Source organism: Rhinoderma darwinii, chromosome 5 (genome assembly GCF_050947455.1).
Source record: "Rhinoderma darwinii isolate aRhiDar2 chromosome 5, aRhiDar2.hap1, whole genome shotgun sequence".
NCBI lineage: Eukaryota > Metazoa > Chordata > Amphibia > Anura > Rhinodermatidae > Rhinoderma > Rhinoderma darwinii.
The window spans coordinates 152,388,424-152,410,210 of NC_134691.1; the positions used below are offsets into that span (position 1 = coordinate 152,388,424).

A 21,787-nucleotide genomic window follows, 5' to 3' on the forward strand; every position below is an offset into this window, starting at 1 on the left:
TCCTTTACAGTAATAAAGTCTGTGAACTATATTGAATTGTATCAATTGGTGATTCCTGTTTAATGAGGATCTACTAATGTTTTTATATATAATATCCCATTTTAACTTCCCTACACATTTGAGATCGTTTTCCCATTTTTCAATACTCCTAAAATCAAATTGATCTGAATTAACCTCTAACAATGTTTTATAGATATTAGATAGGGCCTTGACCCCTACTTCTTGAATGAAAAATCTTGAATAGAAGCCATCCGTAACATCCTTATAAAGGAGCAATTTATTGTCCAAGTGATCATGGGCGTGTTTTAATTGAGCATAGGAGAACCTTTCCTTTGAGGATAGATCAAAAACCGCTGAAAGTTGCTCTTATGATCTAATTTTTTCCTCCTCCACTACATCTAGTATACGCTTTATTCCTTTTTGTCTTAGGAGAGGAAGCTCTAAAATATCCTTGAGCTGCTCTAACCATGAATTACGCCGTAAAGGCGAGAATTCTATTGAACTTTTCCTTCCTAGCATTTTACCCAAGAGGGTCGAACAGTCATGTAGATGACGGGCTGTTGGCACAGTTGCTAGTACACCGGATAGTAATTGGCCGGATTCTAACACTTCAAAAAAATTTGAGTATTGACCTTTGGTCTTAGACGTAAACCACAGCAAAAATGTATCCTTGTTCCATTCCTTAATGTAAAGTAGTTGGGCAGCCAAAAAATACATGCGGATCTCAGGGAATGTCAAGCCTCCTCTTGTCTTTGGAAGGCATAAAAAGTCTACTTTTATCCGAACCTTTTTCCTCCCACATATAAGTTCGTTGAACATAATAATAATTCTTTTGAAGTGCTTATCATGAATCCTGACTGGGCATACTCCAAAAATAAACAATAATTTAGGAAATACTACTGCTTTTATCAGAATAATTCTGTCAGCTTTTGATATTTACATTTTTGACCCAGATGGATCACTTTCTTTTTATTTTGTAGTATTAAATTTCTTTAAATAAAGGGACAACAGCATGGATTTCGCCCAATTAATTTCAAGACCAGAGAAAAATACAACATTTCAGAATTTTGGCTATTACATACTCCAATTTATGCTCTGGATCTTTCAGAAACAGGAGTAAGTCATCCGCGTATAGGACAATTTTGTCCTCTCTCTCCCCAGCACCAAATCCCTCAATATACTGATCTGCCCTGACTAGATTGGCCAGAGGTTCAACCGCCAAGGCAAATAGCAGGAGAGAGGGAGGACAGCCTTGCCTCGTACCCCGCTTTAAGAAAAAAACCTCTGAATTCTTCTCATTGACCAGAATATTAGCTCTGGGAATGGTATATAGTAATCGAACCAATCCAATAAAACATTTGCCAAATCCTATTTTTCTCAACACTGCCAAAAGTTATCCCCACTCAACCCTGTCGAACTGCATCCAAAGACAGGATGGAGCGGGGATCCCCCTCAGAAGTCACCTGAATATTGCCAAAGACTCGTCGGACACTTTGCTGCACTGTTCTGCCTGGAATAAAACCGTTTTGATCCTCATGAATTACCGTTGTGATTATTTTTGCTAATTTCTCTAACAAGTAAGGCCCCATGCACACGACCGTAAAAACTCCCATAATTACGGCCCGTAATTATGGGCCCATAGACTTCTATTGGCCACGGGTACCTCCCCGTATGTTTACGGGAAGGTGCCCGTGCCGTTGAAAAAGATAGAACATGTCCTATTTCAGTCTATGGGGCTCCCGTAATTACTGGTGACTACGTGTGTGCACCCGTAATTACGGGAGCGTTGCTAGGCGACGTCAGCGGATGGTCACTGTCCAGGGTGCTGAAAGAGTTAAACGATCGGCAGTAACTGTTTCAGCACCCTGGACAGTGGCTACCGATCACAATATAGATAAAGCTGTAAAAAAAAAAAAAGATGTTCATACTTACCCAGAACTCCCTGCTTCTTCCTCCAGTCCGGCCTCCTGGGATGACGTTACAGCCCATGTGAGCGCTGCAGCCAATCTCAGGCCAATCACTGGCTGCAGCGGTCACATGGACTGCCGCGTCATCCAGGGAGGTCGGACTGGATGTTAAGAGAGGGACGCGTCACCAAGACAACGGCCGGGTAAGTATGAATTTCTTTTACTTTTATTACGGAACGGGCTGCCCCTTCTCTCTATCCTGCACTGATAGAGAGAAGGGGCTGCCGATTAGTGCAGTGCAATTTTGCAGCCAAAAACGTGCCTGTAAATACGGGTGGAATATGGGTGACACCGGTCCCGTATTTACAGGCACGGGTCCGAAAATACTGGTGCAATACGGGTCGAATACGTGTGACCAAGGACCAGTATTTACGCCAGTATTTACGGGTGGACAAAAATACGGACGTGTGCATGAGGCCTAACACAGTGTATATGTGTTAGAACTGAAAATATTAAGCATTAAGTAGTCAGAATGAAAATGGAGCTAGTAAAACTGTATGGAAAGTTTTAAAACTTCAATACATTCATTAAAGATATATAATGTATTTGAAACAAAGGATAATGTAATAACTATACAATCGTACAAGACAATAGAGACTGGAAATGCTTGTTTTCTCTAGGGAGAAATTGACACTTATAATGCATTTTTAAGAGGGTTTATTTCGCTCTCAGGAAATCACTGCCTATGCAGAAATTGAAGGTCTGAAAAAAAAAAAAATGCTTAAAACAAGTGAACTCTTAAAACACGGGCAGTTTGAAAAGATTGCAACGCACATTACATTGATAAGAGTTGATTAAAGGGCATCTTACAAAATTTAGCATGTCAACTCTTGTGCCACTCTTGTTAAATGTGTGTTTGTTTCTAAAGCGTTGCTATCTACATTAATAGATAGCTGCATTTGCTATGATAACAGGTGACACAATAGGTCACATAATTAGAATTGCAATTGTAGCCCCAGGTTTCTTTGAATTTTTTTTAACTGTCCAGCCCATCTATCCTTCCTTAATAAAAACAAATTAGTTTCTCCTTATTCTTAGGCTTATGCTCCGGGTTGTTTTGTCTTGGAATGGAATTGGCTGTGAACTGTGCTTTTTTAAATAGTGAATTTAATGTCTTTGAATGTTTCAAAATTAATACTAGCAAAAAGTGAAATCCTCATCTCCTTTAACAAAGGTTACAACATTCCCAGCGACACTTGATGGTTCAACATCTGTCAGTAAGCAAGCTTATAAAGGGCAGGAGATAATATTTCTTCACATGTACTGTACAAGTAAATTAGTTCAGATTTTGAATGTCTTTACGAATTTTAGTAAAGGTTTATTAGGATAATTTTCCTTTAATAATGTTAAAACCAGAACTATATAGCTACTTTTAATACCCAATCAGATATTACTTACACATTTATAAGATTTTGTGTCCCATTACATTAAACTGAGCATACAAAACAATAACATAACAGTAACATATCATAAACTGCACCTGGTTTTCCTGCTAAAATGTAACATTCAACCTATTCTGCTATTTCCCATTAGTCCCTGTAGAAGAAAATATAGATTATTGATTTCAATACTATCATGTGAACTAGACCTTAGGCCTCATGCACATGATCCTGTTACGGATCTGTGTTGTACAAATTTTGAATACGGCACCCATAGAAACCTATAGGACCAGACTGTACCTCTGTGTACCTCCAATTTCAGATGGGGTAAAATAATGGCATTTTCCATCACATGCCATATTAAGGTGATATTCTCTTCTATAACAATTGCTTAAGGGGGTATTGAGTGCCTCATTTTTCATCATAAGTTATTAGTACTAAATGATTCTCTGAAGCAGTATTTTACAAGATTGTCTTAGGCCCCATGCACACGAACGTAAAAACGCCCGTAATCACGGGCCGTAATTACGGCCCGTAATTACGGGCCCATAGACTTATATTGGCCACGGGTACCTCCCCGTATGCTTATGGGAAGGTGCCCGTGCCGTTGAAAAATATAGAACATGTCCTATTTCGGTCCATAATTACGTCACAGGCAGACCCATAGAAGTCAATGGGTCTCCCGTAATTACGGGTGACTACGTGTGTGCACCCGTAATTACGGGAGCATTGCTAGGCGACGTCAGGGGATAGTCACTGTCCAGGGTGCTGAAAGAGTTAAACGATCGGCAGTAACTCTTTCAGCACCCTGGACAGTGACTTCCGATCACAATATAGATCAACGTGTAAAAAAAAGTTCATACTTACCCAGAACTCCCTACTTCTTGCTACAGTCTGGCCTCCCGGGATGACGTTTCAGCCCATGTGACCGCTGCAGCCTATCACAGGCCAGTCACAGGCTGCAGCGGTCACATGGACTGCCGAGTCATCCAGGGAGGTCGGGCTGGATGTCAAAAGGGGGACGCGTCACCAAGACAACGGCCGGGTAAGTATAAATTTATTTTACTTTTACTACGGAAAGGGCTGCCCCTTCTCTTTATCCTGCACTGATAGAGAGAAGGGGCTGCTGATTAGTGCAGTGCAATTTTGTAGCGAAAACGTGCCCGTAAATACGGGTGGAAAACTGGTGACACCGTACCCGTATTTACTGGTCGAATAGCTGTGACCAAGACCCGTAATTGCGCCAGTATTTACGGGAGGAAAAAAATATGTTCGTGTGCATGAGGCCTTAGACTGTTTATATTTACCTTACCTACAAAAGTTGTCTCTCTATATATACAGTACTATGCAAAAGTTTTAGGCAGTTGTGGAAAAATGCTGCAAAGTAAGAATGCTTTCAAAAATATGTGTTATTTGTTGTTGTTTTTTTTTATCAATTAACAAAATACAAAGTGAATGAACAGAACAGAAATCAAAATCAATTCAATATTTGGTGTGACCACCTTTGCCTTCAAAACATCATCAATTTTTCTAGGTACACTCGCACAAAGTCATGGAACTCTGCTACAAAGGTGAAAGACAGTTTAATGTCACAGCTCCACCAAGGCAACACTGAGCACAACAATATGACACAAGGTAGTTATACTGTATCAGCAAGGTCTCTCCCAGGCAAAGATTTCAAAGCAGACTAGGGTTTCAAGATGTGTTGTTCAAGCTCTTTTGGAGAAGCACAAAGAAATGGTCAACGTTGAGGACTGTAGACACAGTGGTCAGCCAAGGAAATTTAGTGCAGGAGATCAAAGACACATCATGCTTACTTCCCTTCGAAATTGGAAAATGTCCAGTAGTGCCATCAGCTTAGTACTTGCAGAAACCAGTGGGACCCAGGTACGCCCATCTATTGTTCATAGAAGTCTGGTCAGAAGAGGTCTTCATGGAAGAATTGCAGCAGAGAAGCCACACTTTTGATGTGAAAACAAGGCCAAGGGACTCAACTATGCACAAAAACATAAGAACTGGGGTACAGAAAAATGGCAGCAGGTGCTCTGCTTCCTCTCCCTGGCTGTCCCATAGGGTGTGCGCGCGCCCTCGTGCCAAGTCTTAAAGGGACAGCACGCACCAGTAAAATTATCCACATCCTATCCCTGAGCACCCTGGAATCCTGCCTCTTTCCCCAGTGCCTGAGCAATGTTGTGTCTTCCCAGTGTTTGTTCTGCAAAGGTTCCTTAGCTGTATCCCGTATCCAATATCTGTGTCTGTGCCAAGTCGTGTCCGAGACGACTTCACTATCCGTGTCCAGTGTCCTTTCCTTTCCAGTGTCCGAGATGACTGCACTATCCGTGTCTGATGTCCCTGCCAAGTCCAGTGTCTGGCGTCCCTGCCAAGTCCAGTGTCTGACACGACGTCACTAACCATGTCTGGAGTCCTTGCCAAGTCCAGGGTCCGAAACGACTGCACTATCCATGTCCAGTGTCCCTGCCAATTCCAGTGTCCGAGACGACTGCACGATCCATGTCCAGTGTCCGTGTCAAGTTAAGTGTCCGAGACGACTTCCTGTGCTCAAGTTTAGCACAAGCCTTTTTCCAATAGTCCGGTACAAGCCAGCTTCCAATAGTCCGGCACAAGCCTGCTTCCGATAGTCCAGTAGAAGCCAGCTTCCGGTAGTCTGCCATAAGCCTGCTTCCGATAGTCTGGCACAATCCAGCTACCCAGGTACTCTCGTCCTAGTGTCTGTCATTGACTTTCCGTTTGACCGGCTGCTACTCCGCTACAGCGCAGCGGCCCAGTGGGTCCACATACCCCACAGCCGTGACAATATGGCTGTAACAAAAGGCAGTTTGTTCACCAAAGGGCTAGAGAATGGCACAATGATGAGTGTCTGCAGGCAACACTGAAGCATGGTGGAGGTTCCTTGCAAGTTTGGAGCTGCATTTAGCAATGGATTTGGGCATTTGGTCAGGATTAATGGTGTCCTCAATGAGAAATACAGGCAGATACTTATCCATCATGCAATAGCATCAGGGAGGCATCGGATTGGCTCCAAATTTATTCTGCCGCAGGACAACAACTCCAAACATACAACCAATGTCATTAAGTACTATTTTCAGTGTAAAGAAGAATAACTGGCCCTGGAGGGGTGATGATATGGCCCCCACAGAGCCCTGATCTCAACATCATCGAGTCTGTCTTGGATTACATAAAGAGACAGAAAGATTTGATGAAGCCTTCATCCACAGAAGATCTGTGATTAGTTCTCCAAGATGTTTGGAAGATGCTGAGTTCCTTCAAAAACTGTGTGCAAGTGTGCCTCGAAGAATTGATGCGGTTTTGAAGGCAAAAGGTGGTCACAACCAAATATTGATTTGATTTAGATTTCTCTTTTGTTTATTCACTTTGTATGTTGCACTTCTATTTTTGAAAGCATTCTTACTTTGCAGCATTTTTCCAGTATTGGGACGCACCACTTAATCATTGAATTCAGGTGTTTCATTCAGTCCCATTGCCACAGGTGTATAAAATCAGGCATCTAGCCATACAGTCTACCTTTACAAACATCTGTAAAAGAATGGGTCGTTCTAAAGAGCTCACCGAATTTGAGCGTGCTACAGTAATAGGATGGGACAGTTGCAATAAGTCAGTGTGCGAAATTTCTTCTGTTCTAGATAGTCCACGAGCAACTGTGAGTGGTATTATTGCAAAGTGGAAGCATTTAGGAACCCCAGCAGCTCAGCTACAAAGTGTCAGACCAAAAGTTAAAGAGCGGGGTCGCCGAGTGCTAAGGTGCATAGTGCATAAAATCGCCAACGCTCTGCTGACTCAATAACTACAGAGTTCCAAACCCCCTCTGACATTAACATCCCAACAAAAACTGTGCTCTGCGAGCTTCATGGCCGAGCAACTGCATGCAGGCCTTAGATCAGCAGGTGCAATGCCAAGCTTTGGATGGAGTTGTGTAAAGTACTCCGCGACTGGAGCAGTTGACACATGTTCTGTGGAATGATGAATCACGCTTCTCTATTTGGCAGTCTGATAGACAAATGGAGAATGCCAGGAGACCATTACCTGCCTGACTGCATTGTGCCAACTGTAAAGTTGGTAGAGGAGGGATAATGCTATGGGGTTGTTTTCAAGTGTTGGACTAAGGCCCCTTAGTTCCAGTGAAGGAAAATTTTATTGCTTCAGCATACCAAGACATTTTGGAGAATTGTATGTCTCCAACTTTGGGGAACAGTTTAAAGAAGGCCCTTTTCTATTCCAGCATGACTGTGTCCCAGTGTACAAAGCAAAGTCCATAAAGGCATGGTTGGGTGAGTTTAGTGTGGAAGAATTTGATTGGCACGCACAGAGCCCTGACCTCAACCCCATCTAACACGCTTAGGATGAACTAGAACAGAGATTGTGAGCCTCTCGTCCAACAGTAGTGTCTGATCTCAAAAATGCTCTTTTGGATGAATGGGCAAAAATTACTACAGACACATTACAAAATCTTGTAGAAAGCCTACCCAGAAGAATGTAAGCTGTTTTAGCTGCAAAGGAGGGACCAACTCCATATTAATATCTATGGATTTAGAATGGGATGTCCTAAAAGATCATATAGGTATAATGTGTAGATGTGTCAATACTTTTGTCCATATAGTGTGTATATATATATATATATATATATATATATATATATATATATATATATATATATACAGTGATGTAAATAAGTATTTGATCCCTTGCTGATTTTGTAAGTTTGCCCACTGTCAAAGACATGAATAGTCTAGAATTTTTAGGCTAGGTTAATTTTACCAGTGAGAGATAGATTATATTTAAAAAAAAGAACAGAAAATAACATTGTCAAAATTATATATATTTATTTGCATTGTGCACAGAGAAATAAGTATTTGATCCCTTTGGCAAACAAGACTTAATACTTGGTGGCAAAACCCTTGTTGGCAAGCACAGCAGTCAGACGTTTTTTGTAGTTGATGATGAGGTTTGCAGACATGTTAGATGGAATTTTGGCCCACTCCTCTTTGCAGATCATCTGTAAATCATTAAGATTTCGAGGCTGTCGCTTGGCAACTCGGATCTTCAGCTCCCTCCATAAGTTTTCGATGGGATTAAGGTCTGGAGACTGGCTAGGCCACTCCATGACCTTAATGTGCTTCTTTTTGAGCCACTCCTTTGTTGCCTTGGCTGTATGTTTCGGGTCATTGTCGTGCTGGAAGACCCAGCCACGAGCCATTATTAATGTACTGGTGGAGGGAAGGAGGTTGTCACTCAGGATTTGACGGTACATGGCTTCATCCATTATCCCATTGATGCGGTGAAGTAGTCCTGTGCCCTTAGCAGAGAAACACCCCCAAAACATAATGTTTCCACCTCCATGCTTGACAGTGGGGACGGTGTTCTTTGGGTCATAGGCAGCATTTATCTTCCTCCAAACACGGCGAGTTGAGTTAATGCCAAAGTGCTCAATTTTAGTCTCATCTGACCACAGCACCTTCTCCCAATCACTCTCAGAATCATCCAGATGTTCATTTGCAAACTTCAGACGGGCCTGTACATGTGCCTTCTTGAGCAGGGGGACCTTGCGGGCACTGCAGGATTTTAATCCATTACGGCGTAATGTGTTACCAATGGTTTTCTTGGTGACTGTGGTCCCAGCTGCCTTGAGATTATTAACAAGTTCCCCCCGTGTAGTTTTTGGCTGAGCTCTCACCTTCCTCAGGATCAAGGATACCCCACGAGGTGAGATTTTGCATGGAGCCCCAGATCGATGTCGATTGACAGTCATTTTGTATGTCTTCCATTTTCTTACTATTGCACCAACAGTTGTCTCCTTCTCACCCAGAGTCTTACTTATGGTTTTGTAGCCCATTCCAGCCTTGTGCAGGTCTATAATCTTGTCCCTGACATCCTTAGAAAGCTCTTTGGTCTTGCCCATGTTGTAGAGGTTAGAGTTAGACTGATTAATTGAGTCTGTGGACAGGAGTCTTTTATACAGGTGACCATTTAAGACAGCTGTCTTTAATGCAGGCACCAAGTTGATTTGGAGCGTGTAACTGGTCTGGATGAGGCTGAACTCTTAATGGTTGGTAGGGGATCAAATACTTATTTCTCTGTGCACAATGCATATAAATATATTTTCTTTTTTATATATATATATATATATATATATATATATATATATATATATATATATATATATATATATATATATATAATCTATCTTTCACTGGTAAAATTAACCTAGCCTAAAAATTCTAGACTGTTCATGTCTTTGACAGTGGGCAAACTTACAAAATCAGCAAGGGATCAAATACTTATTTCCTTCACTGTATATATATGATAGAAGACCTACTCACTGAAAATTAGTTTCTTAACACTCTGCAGCTGCATAAAATTCTATGACAATATTAATAATTCAAAGAAAAGTTTAATAAAATGTATAATTTACCCCTATATTAAACATGTACAATGTAGAGGAAAGATTTTTAATACATTTATGCTGTAAATGAATAATGAAATATTTTTGACTTTTTTCACATCTCGTTTTGCAGGCATGTCAGATATATATGCCTGGAGTATTCCCCCGACGTATAGGTCAATGTGCCCCTAGACCCCCCCCCATCCACCCAGCGTATGCCAAAAGAGTATCCTTTTGGCACACATTAGGTCAGAGGCATACAACAGAGGCATACTCCCGACGTATATCTCTGACGTTCCTTAAAAAAAAAAAGTAATTGAGACTCTTTTTTTTATATGATTTTGTTATATGCAATGATGTCAGTAGGGCTACAATGGCTATCCCACTGTGGAATACTCAACAATGGTTATATTGCTATTTAATGTCATTTACCACAAATTATAACATAATACAAGCAAAACGATAAGATTGGCTGAAGGCTGCTTTTTGTACAGTCTATATTCAGATGATAAGCTTTAGACATGGAGAGTAGTCACGTTACATTTTATAAAAAAACACCGAAAAAGGCCATACTTACAAATGGACACAGCCAGGCCAGAAATGCTGATGTTTAGGATTTAGGGACTCGCAAGTCTGGGGATCCTTGTCGTGGATTGCGAGCTTGCGTCCTTTTGGCCAAAATGATTACCAATACCCCAGGTATTTTTCATTATTATGTATATTCGCTTCTCTTGGACACAGCCGGGTCTTTGATGCTGGGAGAGCATGGTGTGTTGTTGTTTGGCATAGCAAGCAGGGTAGCCCGCTCTATGAATTATCAAGGCGTCACAAATAGGCTTCTACCTGGCTATACACGTTGTGCCTCATGACGTACACACTATCCCTCCATGTTTCACTCACTTGCACCCCATTATCCATTTATTTCTATTGAGGCACTTCATTTATTACTGCCCCCTATATTTCACTTATAGTATTACACTTGCACACACACTATTCATTTATTATTTCTTACTACACATCCCATGCACCACACACCACTCCCCTCAAGACTAGTGGGAGTGGCTATTATTATTTAAAGCACCTGCTCGCCCTTTCATCAGCATTTCTGGCCTGGCTGTGTCCATTTGTAAGTATGGCCTTTTTCGGTGTTTTTGTATATGTCCCTGTGTTTTTATCGGTTCTGTACGTTACATTTTATGTCTGTAATAAGATGCAGATGAGATAGCATGATGAAGACACAGTGACAACTAAGCAACCAGCGTAATAAACATGCAAATGCTCATTGATAATTATGTCTATATATGATGGAGGTGCGCAATCCTAATTTGAAATTAATTTACAAACATTACTATTTTATTTGTATGGGCAGAAAGGCATATAATATGCAAGCGAGACAGGGTGCACTGGGGTTTCCTCAAAGCGGTTCTTAGAAAATTGGATTTTTCAGGTATGTTCCTGCACGCAATCTTAGTCCTTTATACGTCACCAAGTGCAAGAGTTTATTACAATGGCTTTGCCTCTAATAAATTTAGGACAGCTAATGGTACTAGGCAAGGGTGCCCTATCTCCCCATTAATATATGATCTGATGTTTGAACGTCTAGTGCAGTCCTTAAAAGATGAAGAACACATTATAGGGGTGAAAGTAGGAGAGGATAGTCATCTAACAACCCTTTATATTATTATTAAATGTGAGGACCCGGAGATCTCATTGAGCTATATTAAAGGAATTCTAGCCGAATATTATAAGGGTTCTCTCTATAGATTAAATTAAACTAAATCACAGTTGCTGGTGCTCAACATACCCTCTTCAATGGAAGTACAATTGAAATCTCTATACACTTTTAAATGGGTAAGCACTAGAATTTCTTATCTGGGAGTCACAATAGCCCCAGAGAATAAGAAATATAGTTAGGCAAAACTAGTCTGGGTTGGTGAGCAGGGTCAAAGAGATACTCCAAAAATTATCAAGAGTTAACCTCTCTTGGGTCACTAGGATAAACGCATATAAAATGTCTGTGCTACCCAATATATTATATACATTTCGGTTCATTCCGTTGAAGTTCACTCGTTAATTTGTGGACGAGCTACGGCGTCTAATGCTGCACATTATATGGGGTGGGGAAGAGGTAAAGTCTGCATTGCAGATAGAATCATGACCCTTCCACTAAAGGAAGGGGAATGGGACTCCCCGATCTGCACACCTTCTAGAGATAGGTGCGGGTCCCAGAGGTGGGACCCCCATCTATCTGACATTTATAACATATCCTGTGGATATGTCATAAATGTCCCTGATGGAAAACCCCTTTAAATCTCATTTAAAAGGGTAAACTTCAGGGCCGTAGCAACCCTAGATCCGATTTTATTCTATTTTAATTGGACACTACAGCAATTACATCAAAAAATCTGGATGGCAGGTCAATGGAGTTCAATTACATTTACATGATCACATTTATAAAGTGTGCCCTACTAAGAACTTGGTCTTTCTGAAGTCACATTCTGCAACTTACTGCATTTTGCGGAGTGAACACTAGATGTAGGACACGAGGCACTGTATCTGGCAGCAGACAGTTACCCGTAATGAATTTAAATATCACAGGCTTCCTTTTGATAGGCATGGTGTCATGAGAAAGGGAAATTCTGTAAAAAATCCAGGACAAATAAGAACCGACTTGAACAATGTAATGATGTACTTCTTTACATACCATGCTGTAATTTTGCATTTCATTAAAACAAGGTCATATTTTGTCCATGTCTTTATAGATATTTGGAGATTTCAGTGGCATAAACCTGTTACCTAGTGGAGTAAATCCTGCTGTTGAGGATCATGCCAACCAAATCTATTCTCCAATGTGTGATACTCCTGCAGTTGACCTAAGAGAGAGGAAAAAAAGTACAGCAGACAACTGAGGTAACATTCGCTTTTTGGACTTTTAGTCATCTTTCAGATGCTGCAATCATATACGTACCAAAAAAAACCTCAAAATAAAAACACAATCACTTAAAAGAAATGTGATGTCAGGGCAATAAAGCTTTACTACTTCCTGCCTAACATCCTAGTATTGTAAGCTACAATAACCAACAGTACTATGTCCTATTGGAGTGCTAACGCATTCCCAGTCACTAAAAATCTCACACCTATGAACAACTCTATAAATTACAAGGTTAAACTTCGAAATTCACCAATGTAACAGTTACCGTTATTCTTCCGAAGCTAAACTGGTATTCTGTAACATTAAGCTGTGTTAACTAAATGAGCCAGATGAATCTTCAATATTCAACCTTACCCATATTTTCTATGGGACAAGGGTCTAAGTGACCCCAATCTTTTTTCTATATCGTGAAACCCCAGGCAAATTTTTATAAATTTAACATAGCAGGACAGTTTATTATTTCGTTCTGGTCTTTCAAATGCAAGTTTGCGAGGTACTCAGTAAACTATAGGTCCATAACATCAAAAGTAATAAAACTGAGGGATCTCAGAGAGTGGGGCATCTTTTTGGCAAATTCTGCTGTACAGCCAAGTAACATGAAGCCATCTTGTTATCTTCTGTAGTGTTAAGGATCTATAGCAAGGGTGCACAACCTTTTTTGGTTCGAGGGTGAAATTGTCAAATTGTAATGCTCCCAAGGGCCACAATAAAACTTAGAGGTACCTCCAACTAGGACATTTATGGCATATCAACTTGTCATATGTTCACTTTAAAACTCCTACCTAGTGGGAAAACACAGAAACAGTCGAAAGTTTTGCAACTCCCATAAAGATCACTGCTGATGCACTGCATTTATGCCTAGTACAGGGCCTGAGGAGGTGGTACATGACAAAGGGATTCAAAGACCACCAAAGAGAAAATACCAGCTATGCACTGCCCCCATGATGAAACTAGGCATAACACAATAATAGTTTTTGCCTGGATTGTTCCTTTAAGTTGCTTAAAATATAACGCCTCCTTGATGGACATGTGTCTTTTTCAACCGTTTTTTCAACTATGTAACTATGTAACCATAATATCTGTGTCCTGATGGTTGGGGGAACGCACAGAACAGCTTCGCAGGTCGCATGTTGCCCCCGGGCCACAGGCTGTACATCCCTGATCTATTGTGTACAGAGCACATTGAAAACTTGCATTTGAGAGGCCAGAATGAAAGAATTAACAGCCCTGGTATGTGAAATGATCCTAGTAGATCCATTTAACCAAAAATTAAAATTTGGTTGAAGATTCACTTGGTTAGTCTGTTTTTTTTTTTCATCTTTCTTTGCCTAATATTTAGCATGTACCATCCCTCTGAGTGCCTCCAATTTTCTACAGAAGCACACAGAGATTGATGAAAAAAAAAATCATGGCATGCTTCAAGAAGAACAATTATAGTGCAGTACTTTGAAAAATAATAGTTTTTCCAAATCTTTTAAATACAGTTTTCTGCTACAGCAAGGACAAGCCATTGGGACAACCCCTTCTTAGACTGAAGCATTCTTGGCTTTTCTGGCTCTGTGTGGCTGGCCAATACATAATGTGATATTGCATGGCTCCCATTTAAAAGAATAGGCGACCATATAATATATGATCATGTTGAGTCTGCCAGAGCAGGAGGGGCTCTTTGCAGGGGTTATCTGCTGTGGCTCATAGAGGGAGGCACTGAACAGGGTATCCCCTTCTTTTTTGTCCATAGGACCTTAAAGGGCAGGAGACTTTGTTGTTTTTTTAGTTTGTTATTTTGTTGTTGTTTTTTTTTGCTATTAAAATTTGCTAAATATTCATTTAAAAAATTAAATTCTAAATAAAATATATAATGTTTTTGCATTTTAGTTAAATATAGTCATTAAACTCTATGCACAAATATGCAAAAATAATGAAGAGTTGAAGTGTTTTACCAAGACAAACAGAAGAAAAATCACATTGTGTTGGGAATTGTAAATTAAATAGAATTAAACATGTCTGCTCTACAAGAACATCCAGAGAAGCATCTTTAAACAATTACAAAGCCTTGCAAAAAATGCACTCTAAAAGTCATCTTCTTAATGATTGTTATATTTTATTTTTAGTTTACCATTCATATGCATCATTAAGAAAGGAACAACCAGGATCATAATGTTCAAAACAACTGGATACGCTCAGATGAGATCTACATAGGAATAAATCACCAAGATGCGAGGAAGGCAACTTCAGGTCTTCTTGTAACACCTGCTGGAAAAGAAGCAGAGCCAGACTGTAAAAATGTGCATAGTTTTCTGCTAACAGCCTCAGTAACTAAATAATGACAGAGGAGCACCTGGTAACCCAGGCTGCACTAACATGAATCTTCCGAGAAGCCACCATCTTCAACCTTATCCCGTAGTATCCCGAAAGAATAAAACATATATAAAGAAGCTGAGAAAACTGCACTGCCACATGGATGAAAACTTCAAGGATATATTAAACTGACTCTCTTTGTATTCCCTGTTATTAGGAGAAACCCACAGCGTTTCTACTGTATATTATAAAGTGTTTCTTCCACATACACCTGAAAAACGCTGTCTTCTTTGCATGTTTGTGACATTTTTTCCTATCTTCTCCTGCATAACAACAGACCATGAGACACAAGGTGACCACATCTTTGTTCTTAGGTGTCAGCGTAATGTGGTAGTCACCATGGCTGAGGGATCAGTACCTGCTTTTGACTATAGGAATAGGGATTTTATATTTACATATAACTTTTAACCAGCAGAATAAGGATGGATTCACATGCAGCAGATTTTGTTGAACAAATTTCTTTGACTGAGATACATGTCCCTACTGCAGAAACAACCCCATTCAGATGAATGGAACTGATTTTTCTGAAGTTTCTGCAACAAAATCTGCTACGTGTGAATCCACCCTCATAGGGACAAACTAGTCTGCAGCTTTCATATTATTGTCATCTCAGATTTCCTCGTCAAAGAATTTTTGTGTGAAATTAATACACAAAGAAGCGTTCTTGATCCAGTATCATGGGAGTGTTGGCTTAGCGTAATCATAATTGTGGAATAGAATTGTTTTATGGTTGTGAACAGGTTAAGAATAGGCAAAGCTATCATAAAACTAGGTTAACATTAACATTGTTTTAGATGTAACACCGTATTTGCCGTTATGTGTGGAAGGCATTGGACAACTGTGTAGTCAATTGACCTTTATCTTAACATAAAGAAAACCTTCACCGTTTGGACATAACATTAAAACCACTGACAGGTAAAGTAAATAATATTGATTATCTCGTCACAATGGCACCTGTCAATAGGTAGGATATATTTTGCATCAAGTAAACAGTCAGTTCTTGAAGTTGATGCGTCGGTTTAAGGAAAAATGGGCAAGTGTAAGAATCTGAGAGACTTTGCCAAGGGCCAAATTGTGATAGCTAGACGACTCATTGACCCATAGGCTCTTTGATGTGCATGGGGAATGAAGGCTAGCCCGTCTGGGTGGAACCTACAGAAGAGCTACTGTAGCACAAATTGCTGAAAAAAATAATGTTGGATATCATATGAAGGTGCCATTGTGTAGCCACAAACCAGTCAGAGTGCGCATGCTGACCCTTATTCACCACCGAAAGATTCTATAATGGGCACGTGAGCATCAGGACTGGACAATGGAGCAATAAAAGAAGATGGCCTAATCTAAAGAATATACATTTCTTCTGCATCATGTGGACGGCCGGGTGCATGTGCTTTTCTTACCTGGGCAAGAGATATCACCAGGATGCACTATGGGAATAAGGCAAGCCAGCAGTTTGATGCTCTGGCCTATGTTTTGCTAGGAAATCTTGGATCCTGGTGTTTATATGGATGTTACTTTAATACATACCACCTACCTAAACATTGTTGCAGACCAAATACACCCAACCATGACAACGGTATCCCATAATGGCAGTGGTCTCTTTCAGCAGGATAATGCGCCCTGCCATACTGCATAAATCATTAAGGAAGGGTTTAAAGAGGCTCTGTCACCAGATTTTGCAACCCCTATCTGCTATTGCAGCAGATAGGCGCTGCAATGTAGATTACAGTAACGTTTTTATTTTAAAAAAACGAGCATTTTTGGCCAAGTTATGACCATTTTTGTAGTTATGCAAATGAGGCTTGCAAAAGTCCAAGTGGGTGTGTTTAAAAGTAAAAGTCCAAGTGGGTGTGTATTATGTGCGTACATCGGGGCGTTTTTAATACTTTCACTAGCTGGGCGCTCTGATGAGAAGTAACATCCTCTTCTCTTCAGAACGCCCAGCTTGTGACAGTGCAGATCTGTGACGTCACTCACAGGTCCTGCATCGTGACGGCCACATCGGCACCAGAGGCTACAGTTGATTCTGCAGCAGCATCAGCGTTTGCAGGTAAGATCGACTTACCTGCAAACGCTGATGCTGCTGCAGAATCAACTGTAGCCTCTGGTGCCGATGTGGCCGTCACGATGCAGGACCTGTAAGTGACGTCACAGATCTGCACTGTCACAAGCTGGGCGTTCTGAAGAGAAGAGGATGTTACTTCTCTTCACAGCGCCCAGCTAGTAAAAGTATTAAAAACGCCCCGATGTACGCACCTAATACACGCCCACTTGGACTTTTACTTTTAAACACACCCACTTGGACTTTTGCAAGCCTCATTTGCATAATTACAAAAATGGTCATAACTTGGCCAAAAATGCTCGTTTTTTAAAAATAAAAACGTTACTGTAATCTACATTGCAGCGCCTATCTGCTGCAATAGCAGATAGGGGTTGCAAAATCTGGTGACAGAGCCTCTTTAAGGACTATGTTAATCTTTGGGGTAATTTTTTTAATTGAAATACATTTATTTAGTGATTAAAATCACTTTTGTTATTTACTTTTATTTTTTTTAAAAAAGGTTTCACGTCTGCAGCTTCAATGTGTCATAGTTCATAGAAGCTGCAGAAAGCTGTTCTGAGCCAAATCCATCAGTTAGCTGCACTGATGACTCTGCTGACAGCAGTTCCTGTGTGCCCCTGAGAAATTTTCTAAGCTCAGTACAAATCATATTGGTTTCACTTTCACTTGATGAAAAAAGGACACAGGACTAAGGCCCCATGCACACGAACGTAAAAACGGCCGTAACTACATGCCGTAATTACGGCACATTTTTACGGGCCCATGGACTTCTATTGACCACGGGTACCTCCCCGTATGCTTACGGGAAGGTGCCCGTGCCGTTGAAAAATATAGAACATGTCCTATTTCAGGCCGTAATTACGGCACGGGCAGACCCATAGAAGTCTATGGGGCTCCCGTAATTACGGGTGACTACGTGTGTGCACCCGTAATTACGGGAGCATTGCTAGGAGACGTCAGGGGATAGTCACTGTCCAGGGTTCTGAAAGAGTTAAACAATCGACATTAACTCTTTCAGCACCCTGGACAGAAACTACCGATCACAATATAGATTAACCTGTAAAAGAAAAAAAAAGACGTTCATACTTACCCAGAACTCCCTGCTTCTTCCTCCAGTCCGGCCTCCCAGGATGACGTTTCAGCCCATGTGACCGCTGCAGCCAATTACAGGCTGCAGCGTTCTCATGGACTGCCGCGTCATCCAGGTAGGTCGGGCTGGATGTCAAAAGAGGGACGCGTCACCAAGACAACGGCTGGGTAAGTATGAATTTCTTTTACTTTTACTGCGGAAAGGGCTGCCACTTCTCTCTATCCTGCACTGATAGAGAGAAGGGGCTGCCGATATACACACAATCCAACAGAGATGAACAAAGCACTCCAATCCTACTGAATATCAGGCTATGTGCACTTCCCAAACTTGAATATATGCGAAACCATAGAAAAAGGTACGGCAAGCTTGAGAAAGGTTCTGTCTTGAACCGAATCGTCGCTCACTTGAGGTGGAATAAACAATCTTGTGTTCATCTACATTGAAGTCCTGGTGCCGTTCCTTTTTCTAAGGTTTCGCATTTATATATATACTGTCCAAATACAAATGAACACAGCACTTCACAAATCCAGAAAATCAGGCCATGTGCTCGTCACCAGGGGATGAATCAATTCCCCACTTTATATGTATGTGTGTGTATATATAAATATATAGACTACAAGTTTATCGGTAGCAACCCATGATTGGGTTTTAAAGTCTCATATTGGGTACCTATGCTATGTGTATTAAACATTTTATTTGATGGGAGTAGTGATAAAGAGATAAAAATTTGAAAACTATTAGGGCTCATGCACATAGCATTTCCACATGCACGGATCTGTATGCATTCTTTAAAGGTCTGCATTATGGAACCGAAGACACTTCATGTGCCACCCTATGGTGCCTCCATGAAGCATCATTATCTTCCCTAGACGCAATGCTTTTAGGGGAGAATACTTCTATAATAGTTATTTTATCGGGCATGCCATAATTCATTTCTAGTAAAATTGGAGGAACGCGAGTGTAAAGGATGGGTCCATAACATTTTCTGGGGGTGACATTATAGATCCATACCACACTGATCCTTAATACAGCTGTGGCATGAACCATTAGATTAAGGGCTTGTCCACACGTAACGGAATTGCTGCAAAAATTTTCTCCGGTTTTGACTGCAGAAAATGGTGCGTATTTTGCTGCGTTTTTATCAATGCTGGGAGATGGTGACATCTTCTCTGAAAAACCCAGCAATTCAGTCCACTTTCCGCAGCAAGAATTAACCTGCTGCAGTCGGATTTGAATCTCACTCACTTTTCTGCTACTGTATTCTGCTGCGTATTTTCCGTCCGCAATTCCGGACAGGAAATATGCAGCAATTCCGCTGCGTGTGGACGAGCCCAAATACAAAATATTTAACATTTTTATGTAGAATAGATCATTAGTTAAGCTGTTCTTTACTGATATATTTACACGTTTAGATACTTATCTTGTAAATAGAATGGTTAATGCGGCGGCATACAATCTGTTACATACCATTGAGTTCACATTTTTACTCTTTCCTGAGCATCTCATGTAGTACAGTGTTTAAATGCAAACCATTTGTTGTAGTGGCGTTGCTGCTCTTTTGCATTGCTCCTCAAAGCATTATCACTTGATTTATTTAATAAATGTGAAGTCTGAGCATGTCGGCAGAGTCGTTTCTATCGGAGTGCTTCCATGCTGTGTTTGTTGAAGTGCTAAGTAATTTGCTTCTAGTGGAGGCACATATCATTTAGCACTACAGTGCATATTTAACAGAATGATAAAAACACTTTTTATCTATTCAAATGGTAATAGTGATCATCTTAATTCCCTGATTCACTTGAGGATTATGACCCTGGGGTTCAGTCCTTTTATATCTATTCTTACCATGCAACTTATTTTCATTTGTATCTGCCATAAACTTCTCATCCGAGTAATGTCAGTTAATGTAACCACTGTGACCGGCAGTAAAACTGATTGTAAAAAATGAGCAAGATTACACTCTCTGCTAGAACACCAAAACCGTATCTATAAAACAGCTAAATGGTATTTCTTTAACCCGCCAGAGCCAGAATTGAGTTGTATTTCCTATTGGCACCATTTACGGGTATGGATACTTTATGATTTACTTTTATTAACTCCTTCTGGTTTAAAAAAAACAGAAATTCCATCATTCTTTTTTGCATTTTAAATTTACTCTGTTTACTACGCGGCATTAATATTGAGTAAGGCCCTGTTCATATTTGCCCATTTTGAGCTTATAAATCCAGTAGGAGGAACTAGTCAGTGATTGACAGCTATTTCAGGATGCACACTAATACAATGAAGGTTGTTATTCACTGTGTAGGACCGCCCACTGGACTCCTAAGCTCAGAATGGGCAGAGGATTAGATAAATAATTTTCAGGTTATACCAAATCTTTTCCCAACAAATGATATATTAATCTGCTGAGCTCCTCCTGCTCTGTAACATACTAGATTGGACTGCATGTTTGCGTATCACTACAAAAAAAGATGTGGCTTGGCAAAAAAAAGGAGGGTTATGGCTTAAAATATGCTTAAAAGCGCCAAATTTGTATAAAAACAATCCAGGAGGCGGTATAAGGAAAATAAAAGTCTCTAGCATTCCAACAAGGTGCGCCAAATTTATCATACCATGTGCTCCCCTGTGAAAAATTTGGCATTTCTGCTATGCTCTAAGTTTATGCTGTCTAAATCTTAGACAGCATTAGTAAATCTGCCCCAAAGTTTTCCAAGCAATGATGATTCTCCACATCGTTTGGAACCTTATTCCAAATAATGTTTGAATATGAAATTTAATTGAACAACACATATTGTGCATAAACACAACATAGCAATTTACCCATGAGCTGAAACCTCATTGTCCAGCCCATATCATACTTACAAGGGTCCTGACCAAAAAGATATGAAAATATGTTTAATAGAATCCTCATACTTGAAAAATTGTGGTCCCCCATGATTTTTCTTCCTTGATTAAAAAAAAAAAAATTGCTCCGCAGGAACTATAAAAAAAAACCTACAAGGGACTGTTCCAACTATACTACTCTATTCTCAAAATGAAGGGGTACTATATATGTCAGTGAGTATAGATTTCTGTTAAAGAGCGTTTTACTCTCATAGGATCCCGCTTTCTTCAACTGTATGTTTCTTTAAAATTCCAATAATTATAATAATTGTACTATATAACTTGTGTTCTGCTTTGAAAAATTCTCAATGTTTTATGAAAAGTATCACTAGCCTATCTATAACCAGAACTTGCTGCACGCCAGCCCTGTAAACCAGCGATAAAATCTCACACATTAGCTCAAAATGAAGTGGATAATATTCAGGCTGCTTGATTTGTATTGCCTATGTGTCTTGTGGCTGAAACCCACTGTAATGAACTAGCCCACAAATCACTGCTTAATGGGAATCTACTTATACATATTGCTTAATTAAAAGTTGTGAGCTTATTAACATGTGTCTTTGGCACTGAGCTTTGGAGATGTAATCTCTGTGCAAATCAGATAGGGTTGTAAAAGTTTTATAGATCCACAATAATATGAAGTTTGATACTTTAATAACCTATCATTTGGCTAACAATGGTTCATAGCCAGAAATCTAAAT

General features: G+C 40.2%; 1 protein-coding gene across 4 annotated transcripts in view; it reads left to right on the plus strand.

The window, feature by feature from the left end:
* Nucleotides 1-15,246, plus strand: part of LOC142651667 (uncharacterized) — a 306,296-nt gene extending 291,050 nt beyond the window's left edge. For all 4 annotated transcript variants that reach the window (XM_075826652.1, XM_075826651.1, XM_075826654.1 and 1 more), the window contains 2 exons: nt 12,527-12,674; nt 14,808-15,246. In XM_075826652.1, coding sequence (XP_075682767.1) covers nt 12,527-12,673 — 147 coding nt within the window. In that variant the 3' untranslated portion in view covers nt 12,674; nt 14,808-15,246. The remainder of the gene's footprint in view (nt 1-12,526; nt 12,675-14,807) is intronic.
* The last annotated feature ends 6,541 nt before the right edge of the window (nt 15,247-21,787 follow it).